Source organism: Cebus imitator, unplaced genomic scaffold (genome assembly GCF_001604975.1).
Source record: "Cebus imitator isolate Cc_AM_T3 unplaced genomic scaffold, Cebus_imitator-1.0 Scaffold628, whole genome shotgun sequence".
NCBI lineage: Eukaryota > Metazoa > Chordata > Mammalia > Primates > Cebidae > Cebus > Cebus imitator.
In genome coordinates this window covers 655,654-667,502 of record NW_016107943.1, presented here as the reverse complement: position 1 = coordinate 667,502, position 11,849 = coordinate 655,654, and the positions used below count along the sequence as shown (strand labels likewise).

The following is an 11,849-nucleotide window of genomic DNA, read 5'->3' as shown; positions in this document are numbered from 1 at the left end:
TTTTTGGAGAGAGAGAGATAGGATCTCACTGTGTCACCCAGGCTGGAATCCGGTGGCATGATCACGGCCACTGCAACCTCAATCAGCTGGGTTCAAGTAATCCTCCCACCTCAACCTCTTGAGTAGCTAGGACTACAGGCATGTGCTACCATGCTCAGGTAATGTTTTGGACTTTTTTGTAGGGACAGAGTTGCACAGGCTTGTCTTAAATTCCTGGCCTCAAATAGTCCTCCAGCCTGGGCCTCCCAAAGTGCTGGGATTATAGGTGTGATCACCATGCCTGGCCTAATGAAGTTCTAATGTCAGTCTTGATAATTTATAACTTTAGAAAAAAATATTATTTTCTTACATTGCTCTACTTAATTGTTAAACAATAATTGCTATAGCTAAAACACCCTGTGAAATACTTAATATTATGAAATACTTTGGATTGTCTTATATAGATTGACATTTAATAATAATTGGGCCAGGTACAGTGGTTCATGCCTATAATTCCAGCACTCTGGGAGGCCGAGGTGGGCATATCACCTGAGGTCAGGAGTTCAAGGCCAGCCTGGCCAATATGACGAAACCTCGTCTCTATTAAAAACACAAACATTAGCTGGGGTTGGTGGCAGGTGCCGGTAATCCCAGCTACTTGGGAGGCTGAGGCAGAAGAATTGCTTGAACCCGGAAGGCAGAGGTTGCAGTGAACTGAGATCACACCACTGCATTCCAGAGTGGGCAACAGAGCAAGACTTTGTCTCAGAATAATAATAATTGGCAAAGAAATTTAAAAAACTTTTTATAGTAGCCTCAAGAAAGATGAACTCTATCTTGTTGAGTCTTTCTGTCTCTCTCCTAGGAGCAAAAACTTTTTTTGCTAGAAGACCAGCACCCTAGAACCCTTCTTCTAATATCCTGGAGGTTAGAACTGCTTCACATACATTCCTCCAACCAAACACTGGCAAAAAGGGTGGAATATCCATGATTGGCTTAGAGTAATTAAGAATCAAGTTACATGGCTTCCTAATAAGCAAAAAGACCTGGGGGTCTTGATAACCCACATCTTTGACACAATTAGTCACTTGTCTTGCATTAAATTTTGTTTCCAACCCTTGGCAGAATGGTCTAATAGTCAATGACCCTGTCACCAACTTCTTTTTTTCCTAAACCTACTTTCTGTCTTCCACTCCTCAGAAGTTCCTGACACCCATCATTGTTTTTTTTCTTTCTTTCTTTCCTACTTGCTTTCTTTCTTTCTCTCTCTCTCTTTCCTTTCTCTATCTCTCTCTCTCTTTCTATTTGTCTGTCAGAATCTCCTCTCAGATCAAAGGAAATTACAAAAATCAGGATAAGACAATATATTACTATCTGTGGTATGCAGAATAATGGCCCCCTAAAGATGTCCACAGTCAAACATGTACCACACTTCTATCCTGCAGATTATTTTATAAATAAAACAAATTTATATTATTTTAACTACTAAGTTTGTGGTAATTTCTTACAGAAGCAATAGAAAACCAATACACTTTTCAAAAATATTTACATTTTAACAAGGGATAAAGCCCTTGCTTCATGTAGCACTTTTTTGGTTGCAAGAGACAGAAACTTGATTCAAAACAAAAAAGGATCTATTGAGTCACATCACCAAACTGTGGGAAACACAGGAATGGAACTGTGTGAGGAAGGCCTAGAACGAAGACATTATCATCATCCCCCCTCCTGTCACTGGGCATCTGTATCTGTTCTCTTCACTCATACCAGATTAGTCCCAATAGCAGGGAACTTGGCCAAGCATAGCTCTGGATCTGCCCCCACGACTCAAACACCTCCCATTAGGCCCCACCTCCAATCCTGGGGATCAAATTTCAACATGAAGTTTGGAGGGGAAGAATTTCCAAACCATAGCATTGCACCCCTGGCCCCCAAAACTGATATCCTTCTCACATGTAAAGTACAATCATCCATCTCAATGGTCCCAAATGTCTTGTTTCAGCACCAACTCAAAAGTCCAAAGTCCAAAATCTCATCTGAGATTCAAAACCAATTCCTTTCAGCTATGAGCACGTAAAATATAAAGCAAGTTATTTACTTCCAAGATACAATGGTTCTACAGGCACTCCCATGTCAAGCATCTCCCATGTCAAAAGGGAGAAATCAGTGAAAAGAAAGGGGTAATAGGCCCCATGCGTGTCCAAAACCCAGCAAGGCAGACATTAAATCTTAAAGCTCCAAAATAGTCTCCTATGACTCCATGTCCCACCACCTGGGCACACTGATGGATCCTGAGGCCTCAAGCAGACCCATCTCCATGGCTTTTCTGGGTGGAACCCATGTGGCTGCTCTTGTAAGGTGGAGTCAAACGCCAGAGGCTTTTCCAGGCTGAAGGTGCACACTGCTGGTGGGTCTATCATTCCGGGGGCTGGAGGGCAGTGGCCCTCCCGCAAATACACTAGGCATTACTCTAGCAGAGGCTGGCTATGAGAGGCTTGACTCTTCAAGCAGGCTTCTGCTTGGGCACCCAGGCTTTCCAATAAACCCTCTGAAATCTGTGTGGAAGTCACATCTCTGTAGCTCTTGCATTCTGTGGGCCCACAGAATTAACACCATGTGGATACCACCAAGGTTTCCAGCTTGTGCCCTCTGAAGCAGCAGCACAAATATTATCCAGGGATCCTGGGGTCATTTGAGTCACGGCTGCTCCAGCCTGGAAGCAGCATCCTGAGGCAGTGAGGAGCAGTGGTCCCCTGGTCCTGTCCCCACAAACCAATCTGTCCTAACACCCCTAGGCCTGTGATGGGAAGGGTGGCTGCCTAGCAGAAATTTCTATTTGTGAAATGCCTTTGTGGACTTTTCCCCATTATCTTGACTATTAGTACCTAGATCCCTTTTAGTCACTCTAAACTCTTTAGCAACCTGTGCTCCAGCTTGACCATATCCTTGGATTCCTCTCCTGAAAATGCTCTTTCCTTCTCTATTACATGACCAGGCTGAGAATTTCCCAATATTTTACACTCTGCTTTTAATTATAAATTCTGTCTTAAAAGTCACTCCTTGGCTGCTGCAATTCAACACACGCTGTTAAAAGTAACCATACACACTACTCGACTGCTTTGCTGCTTAGAAATTTCTTCTGCCAATTACCCTATGTTTGGTCTTCCACAAAGCCCTAGGGCATGGACACAATGCAGCCATGTTCTTTGCTGTGCTGTAACATGAGTGACCTCTGCTTCAGTTCCTCATTTCCACCTGAGACCTTGTCAACACGGCCTTTACTGTCTATATTTAAAATTTTTTTTTAAATTTTTTACAAGTCCCCATTTGACACTGTCTACATTTCTATCAGCATTTTGATTACAACCAATTAAGCAATTTTTAAGAAGTTCCAATCTCTAAATTCCTCATCTTCTTGTCTTCTTGTAACCAGGGGCCTCAGTGCTAAAAATCACCCACTTTCTTTTTCTTCCTTCCCTCTCTAGACACTCCCCTTCAGCAATGCATGTTTACCTAATTAGGCTCTTGCTGAGAAATCCAGAGACTAACCTTGAAACAAATCAGGGACACAGTCCTCATTGAGGACTTCTCCCACTTACAGGGAGTAACCAACAATTAGTCCACCACCATCAAGGCTTAAGTCAAGATAATGCCAACAAGACCCCTGGACAGACATTACCCGAGATAACCACTGGAACAAGACACACAGACCCTGTACCCTGCACCTCTACATGTTTCCAAGTTTGTCTTTAAAAACCCTATGGTAAATTTTAAAATTTAAGATGGTACTTTCATTGCAACACTATTCACAATAGCAAAGACATGGACTCAACCTAAATGCCCATCAATAATATGGATAAAGAAAATGTGGTACTTATACACCATGTAATATGCAGCCATAAAAAATGAGATCATGTCCTGGGGCCAGGCACAGTGGCTCACACCTGTAATCCCAGCACTTTGGGAGGCTGAGGCAGGCAGATCACGAGGTCAAGAGATGGAGACCATCCTGGCCAACACAGTGAAACCCCGTCTCTACTAAAATACAAAAATTAGCTGGGTGTGATGCATGTACCTGTAGTCCCAGCTACTCAGGAGGCTGAGGCAGGAGAATTGTTTGAACCCGGGAGGCGAAGGTTGCAGTGAGCTGAGATCGCACCACTGCACTCCAGCTGGGAGCCTGGCGACAGAGTAAGGCCCTGTATCAAAAAAAAAAAAATGAGATCATGTCCTTTGTAGGAACATGGATGAACCTGGAAGCCATTATCCTCAGCAAACTAATGCAAGAACAAAAAAAGCAACCATCATGTTCTCAATTGTAAGTGGGAGCTGAATGATGAGAACACATGGACACATGGCAGGGGACAACACATACTGGGGTCTGTGGGGATGGGAGATGGGGGATGGGGGAGGGAGAGCATCAGGAAGAACAGCTAATGGGCACTGGGCATAATACCTAGACGATGGAATGATCTGTGCAGCAAACCACCATGACACATGTTTACCTATGTAACAAATCCGCACATCCTGCACATGTACCAGGGAACTTAAAAGTTGAAGAAAACAAAAAAGAGGGTAGGTACTTTTGAACGCCAGTTCACCATGCTCTCAAGTTTGCTGGCTCTCCAATTAAAACTGCTTTTCCTCCCACCAATCCTAGCCTCTAATGCCTCTAATGTCTGGCATTCAAGCGGCAAGCAGCTGAACCTGAGTCTGGTTACATTCTGCGGACTCGAAACTCTTCCAACCTCAGCCCATTACCCGGTTCCAAAGCCGCTTCCACAGGTTTAGATATTATTAAAGCAATACCCCAGTCCTTAGTACCAATTTTCTGTCTTAGTCTGTTTTTTTAAATACCAGAGACTGTTAATTTATTAAGAAAACAAGGTTTATTTACCTTACGATTCTGATGGCTGGAAAGTCCAAGATTGGGCATCTGCATCTGATGAGGACCTCAGACCTGCTTTCACTCACAGTGGAAAGCAAAGGGGAGCTTTGTGTGTGTGGAGATCACATGGTGAGAAAAGAAGGAAGAGAATGGAAGGGAGGTGCCAGGCTCTTTTTAACAACCAGCTCCCACTGGAACAGAGAACTCACCCACAAGGGAGGGGGTTAATCCATTCATGAGGAATCTGCCCCCATGACCCAAACACCTCTCATTAGGCCTCACCTCCAACACTGGGGAGCAAATTTCAACATGAGACTTGGAGAGGTCAAACATCCAAACCACAGCATAGTTCAAGTGTGTCCAATAAAAAAGGAGTTGGGGCATCGGCACAGCCACAGCCTTTGGAAGAACTGCTCCGAGGCAGACAGAAGCTCCAGGCTGTGCCTACTGTGACCTATGAAGCCGTATTTATAGTTTCAGACATTTTCAGACTAATAAAACAAGTGGTTTTTGTTGCTTAATATATATGAAGGGAGGGAGGATGGAGGGCTGTCTACTACTGGCTTATCCAGCACCTAAAATTGTCATATAAAGGGCCATCTCCTCTGCAGCCTGTATTAGTCAGCTTGGGCTACCATAATAAAATACCATAGATGAGTGGCTAACAAGCAATTTTTTTTCTTTCTGGAGGCTGGAAGTTTGAGATCAAGGTACCAATATGGTTGGGTTCTGGTGAGGGCTTGCTTCTGGCTTTCAGACAGCAAGGTGTCTTTTCTTATAATGACACTTAATCCTGTTAAATCAGGGCCCTATCCTCAGTACCTCATTTAACCTTAATTACTTGCATAAAGGCTGTATCTCCAAACATAGTCACATTGAGGGTTAGGGATTACAGGTATTTATTTACACGAATGTGAAAACATAGGGCAATGTGCCTTTCAGCAAGTACCCTAGATGCTAATCCTCTTTCATTTCCAACTAAAACACTGAAAATAAAACCTATAATAACAACTTCTTAAAATTTGGATAAACATCTTAATCCAGGCTTAAAATAATCTCCATGATTTTCATTATTTTGTAAAACAATGTTTGCCCTCCCAAAGCAATGGCTTGCATCTGATTTTAGTGCAAGACAAAAATACATACATATATATGTGTATGTGTACATATACATATATATATGTATGTATTTTTGTTTTTTTGTAGAGTCAAGGTCTCTGTTGCTCAGGATGGAGTACAGTGTGATCATGGCTCACTGTAACCTCAAAACTCCTGGGCTCAAGGGATCCTCCCACTCAGCCTCCCAAGTAGCTGGAGCTACAGGCATGCATCACCATGCTGGGCTAATTTTTAAATTTTTTGTTAGAGATAGGGTCTCCCTGTTTCCCAGACTGGTCTCCAACTCCTGGCCTCAAGCAATTCTCCCACCCCAGCCTCCCAAAGTCCTGGGATTACAGGCTGGGATTACTAAAGTGCTTGGCCTTAGTAAAATATTTTTCATCATACTGCAGTGATTTCAAATTTGAAATAAATGACAGAAAACTGTGTCTCTTCTTAATCGTTCCTACTATGCACAAATCTATGGCAAAAAAAAAATTAATAGAAAACAGGAGCTTTTGACACAAAGTACAGCATTTTAAAAATTCAAAAAAGGCTGAGCACAGTGGCCCATGCTTGTAATCCCAGCACTTTGGGAATCTGAGGCAGGCAGATCACAAGGTCAGGAGATTGAGACCGTCCTGGCCAACATGGTGAAACCCTGTCTCTACTAAAAAAAAAAAAAAAAAAAACAGGAGCTGAAAATTAAATACCTCAGATCACAAACTATTTTCAAGATCCTTCAAGCACCTCCAGCGTGCTTTTCTGTAAAAACAATCCATACCATCGTCCTCGTATACTGGACATAACACATGATAAACTAGATCTTGAGAAGGCCAAGAATATGATGTGGTCCATAATCTCTAACTTAGCCAAGACATACAAAATGCACATATAAATGATCAATTCTTAAAGTGACAATGGGAGTCTTACTGTGGCTGAAACAGGAAAGATTGTCCAGAGAAGGCCGGACTTGACTCAGGAGTTGACAGGACCTAGATAAACTGGCAAAGGAGGGGAAGGTGACTGCAACTGTTCTCACCTGTGCCAAGAAGTAGATCTCTAAAGCACTACTGGGTAGCATATTAGTTACAGCATTAATTGCTAAATGTTCTTCAGAGCAATACAATAGTCTACAATTCGATTCCAGACTGACGTAGTCTACAATTCAGTTTTTTTCATTAATTCAGGCTATCTTTCAACCCAATCAGCCCAAATTCAAGCAGTCTTACTAAGTATAGTGATTTATTTTTATTGAAAATGCAAAGTAATATTAAAGAAAAGATTTAAATAAATAAAGTCATTCCATATCCTGCTATACTAACACAGTGAATTTGTTTTGCATATTACCTTCCACATGCATAAAGATTTTACAAAGTCACAATCATAGTATGCATACAATTTTCTACTGTGATCATTTTACTTACCATATCACAAACATGTCCACAGTCTTCCAAATAATTATTTTAATGGCAGTATAATATTTCACTATTTTTATTTTCCCACTTTCTTCTTTGACATGGAGATGTTTTTCCCAATTTTTGTTATTATAAAGAATGCAGACATAAACATCTTCATGCATTTCTTTTTTTTTCTGAATTATTTTTAAGGTTAAAAGTATAGAAGCAGAATTTATAGGGCAAAGGATATGGTCATTTGTACGGCCCTTGCTATGTAGTACCATATTGTGTTTCCAAAGGGTCGTATCTATTTAAAATGCCATCTGAAATAAATGCACTAAAAATTTCCTTCTAATTTTTTTTTAAATCAAAAGTGCTAGGTAGTTTTAAACTTCAGTAAAGTTAAAAATAATTATTGTCTCTTTTTAAAAAGTGAAGAGTGTGGAATAGATGGTCTCACAGATAACTAATGGTTTAAAGGAGTTAAGCAACACATCCCAACTATTCCCAAGTTATGGCACACATGGAAATTGATGCTGCAGGCACACTGAAGAAATGAACAAAGGCGGTTCTGGCCAGAGGCTCCAGCCACTCAGGCCACCTCTGGGTGTAGCAAAGGGTGAGGGGATCCGTATCTAGGCATATCTGTGATCTGCAGTGCCAGTGTGCATGGCTCAGGAAGCTCTCATCAAGGAGACATTAAATGATTTAAACTCAAGTCACATAATCTAGTTAGTGGCAGCACTGGGAAATAAATGCAAATGTCTTTTTGTCAATGTATTTTCTAATAATCACAACTGCTCTACATGCTTTCTGGCTCTAAAATTCAATCATATGTGCAGATGTATATCTATATTTAAGAATAAAGAGGATTTCCTAACATGCTTGAACTAAAGACACCTAAACAAGCAATTTACATCAAAGCTGAAAATTAAAAACAGCTCTTAGCATAAACAAATATTTCACTATCTTATCGATTTTTCAGACTTGTTCTTTTAAATTTCATTTGTAAACTCTCTGAACAGTAACAATCTTTTGCACAGTATTTTGTATATCTCTGGTAGTCAGTAAATAGACAATAATAACAATAAATTATACTATAAAGGAAAAAACTAGACAAAGTAAATCCACATTCTAAATAATTCTAAAGGTGAAAAAAGTATTAGGTGTTGATTTTGTAGAGGTAGAGAAGATTCCCTCTTTAAATTTCAAATCCCTGTTAGCTAATGGATTTTTTTTTTTTTTTTGAGACAGGGTCTCACCAGCCTGGTCTCCAACTCCTGGGCTCAAGCGATCCTCCTGCCTCAGCCTCCCAAAGTGCTGGGATTACAGGAATGAGCCACCATACCCAGCCAGGCATCTTAATAATGCTATCTACTATATTATAGGCTCTTGAGAGACATTTCATTCCACAGAATGATTCTGATCTATCCCCAGTGTTGATGCTACCAAGAGGAAAAGATTCACTGCAAAGGCAGTTCACCTTTTAGCAAGTGTCAAATATTCCATATTACCTTTGAACAGCAGAGATTATAGGTAAGAATCCCATTGATTCAACTGTGTATATACATTAGATTTTCTTGACCACGAATCATTGCATTTGGGAGTAGAGTAGGGTTAGGAATTACAATTTACTGATCCCTTATTATGTGCTAGACATGATATCAGGTAAGGAACTTCAAACCCTGCATTCTTTTTTAACTATACTCCAAAACAGTGATTGCTTGGTCATTTCTACAGATTCAATCAGACATTATACACACAAACGCACCCATGAGACCGCATGGCACTGGGAAGATTACCCACTATTTCCCACTTATTAAGATCTGGATCATATTTCTCAATGCTCTGAAGATATGTTCCCTTTGAGTAGGAGTATCCTCCAGTGACATAAATACATCCATTCATGATGACAGCACCACACTCCATCCTCCTTTCCATCATGGGAGCTATCTCTCTCCATTCATTTTGTTCAGGATCATAACATTCTGTGATTGTAGTCTGTCCACCGACTAGATAGAGCTTATTTTCAAACGGAACTGAGCACAATCCATATTCTTTTAAAAAGAAAAAAAGAAAAGAGTAATTATTTTAAAGGATAACAAACAAAAGAGATACCACAGTGTGGCTATGTAATAATCCTTTACAATTTAGCACACAAAAAATAGGGGAGTGGTAACATTTGATTCTGGCACACAATACTGCAACACTGAGGCTGAAAATCATTCCCCGTCACCCGATTCAAATGGCCTCTTCCTGCCATGCAGCCATTATCCTTCAGCTTGTCTTTAGCTGGCTCTGTAGGAGGCCAGGGAGGAACTCACCCCACAGATCACCTTTCTGAGAATTTCTCAACACAGACAACTTTTACTTGACACCTATTTGTAAACGACAGTAGCAGTAGAGTCCTTATAGAAGAAAGACACACTCGATAAGCAGTGGTGTCCCTTCAGGACTTGGCAGCTGTCTCCTTAGCCAGTAACAGGCAATCTGGCATGCCTGCTGCCACAGGTGCCACACAGGGTGGCCTTGTGTGCTTCTCACACTTCTGGTCCAGTTATACATGCAAGAAGTTAAAGAAACACACCCAAACTTGTAGGACATGACAGTCCATCATCCTTAGAAGCTGTGAAAGGCACCCAGGCAGAGGGCTGCTGTGTGGTATCTGGGCCCTGGGGCTGGGAGTCTGTATATAAGAGGTCCCCCTCCAAGGCTGTTTTAGTGTTATCCATTTTATCTCCTCTATACCCAAACGTACTGGATCTTCAAAGCACCAGGATTATCTCGCAACTTTACTTCTCCTTTCTTCCCAGGGCTATGACAAGGGTGAGGCTAGCAAGGTGCTTAGGGTGCAAAATGCAGGGAGGCAGAACTCTGTGAGTCACTTGCATGCGTCGCCTTACATTTTGTGCCTGAAGCATCTCCTTTGTCTCATCCTGGTGCCTGCTCTGTTTCTTCCATGCCCTCGCATTTGTCATCACTCCTAACCTGTCAGTTCACTCTCTGGGAATATCAGTCATAAAATTACACTTAAATACCTCTAGCTGCAGCCCTGAAGGAAGAGGAGGATTAGTCAGTGCATTCAAATTAAAGCAAAGAAAGATTTAGCTTGTTATCGCTGAGCTGTTCCTTCTGCCTTGAAGTCTCTCCCATCCCCAGGTCTCTGCACAGCTGTGTTCTTTCTGTCATTCAGGATTTGTCTTACTCTCATGTCTTCAAAGGGCCTTCCCTGACCACCCAGCCTGAAGTGGCCAGTCAGGCTTTTCTACCACATCATCCTATTTTAATTCTCTCCATAGCACTTTTCATTATCTGGAATGTTTCTTTTCCTTTTTTAGAGACAGGGTCTTGCACTGTCACCCAGGTTGGAGTGTAGTAGCACAATCTTAGCTCAATATAGTCTCAAACTCCTGGGCTCAAGTAATCCTCCCATCTCAGCCTCTCAAGAAGCTGGGCATATTAAGATGCCCAGTTCATTACAGGCACACATCACCACAACTGGATAATTTTTGTATTTTTTGTAGAGATAGGGTCTCCCTTTGTTACCCAGGCTAGTCTCAAACTACTGGCCTCAAAAGATTCTCCTGCCTCGCCTGGCCAACATGGTGAAACCCCAACTCTACTAAAAACACAAAAAATTAACTAGGTGTGGTGGCAGGTGCCTGTAATCTCAGCTAGTCGGGAGGCTGAGGCAGGAGAATTGCTTGAACCCGGGAGGTAGAGGTTGCAGTGAGCCAAGATCGCGCCATTGCACTCCAGCCTGGGTGACAGAGCAAGACTCTGTCTTAAAAAAAAAAAAAAAAAAAAAAACAGATCCTCCTGCCTCAGCCTCTCAAAGTGCTGGGCTTACAGGTATGAGCTGGCCAGGTGTGTTTATCATCTCTCTCTCCCTCCTGGCAGCCCAGGAACTGTGTCCTGCCCACTAATCTATTCCTAATTGGAGAATGACAAGTGTCTGGCACCTCGCAAGAATTCAGTAAACGTTTGTTGAATTAATGAATGAATTGTACTTTGTACACTCATGTACCAATGTGTCCTCACATCATAAGGTGGAAGGAAAGCTTATAAGCAAGCCCCTCTTTAGAAAGAATAATACAATCAGAAATGTGATTTCTACATGAGTGTGGTGGCACACACCTGTAATCCTAGCTACCGGGGAGGCTGAGACTGGAGGTTTGCTTGAACCCAGGAGTTCAAGGCTAGTCTGGACAATACAGTGAGACTCTGTCTCTAAAAAAAAAAAAATTGTTTTCCTCTTTAGAAGTGGAAGACGTGGCCCAGCACTTTGGGAGGCCGAGGCGGGTGGATCACGAGGTCAAGAGATCGAGACCATCCTGGTCAACATGGTGAAACCCCGTCTCTACTAAAAAAATACAAAAAATTAGCTGGGCATGGTGGTGCGTGCCTGTAATCCCAGCTACTCAGGAGGCTGAGGCAGGAGAATTGCCTGAACCCAGGAGGCGGAGGATGCGGTGAGCCGAGATCGC

General features: G+C 41.9%; 1 protein-coding gene across 1 annotated transcript in view; it reads right to left on the bottom strand.

Annotated features, from left to right (window-relative positions):
- Positions 1-7,557: 7,557 nt before the first annotated feature.
- KLHL23 (kelch like family member 23) overlaps positions 7,558-11,849 on the bottom strand; it is a 16,788-nt gene continuing 12,496 nt past the window's right edge. Inside the window, exon 4 of the mRNA XM_017517346.2 lies at positions 7,558-9,419. Coding sequence (XP_017372835.1) covers positions 9,109-9,419 — 311 coding nt within the window. The 3' untranslated portion in view covers positions 7,558-9,108. The remainder of the gene's footprint in view (positions 9,420-11,849) is intronic.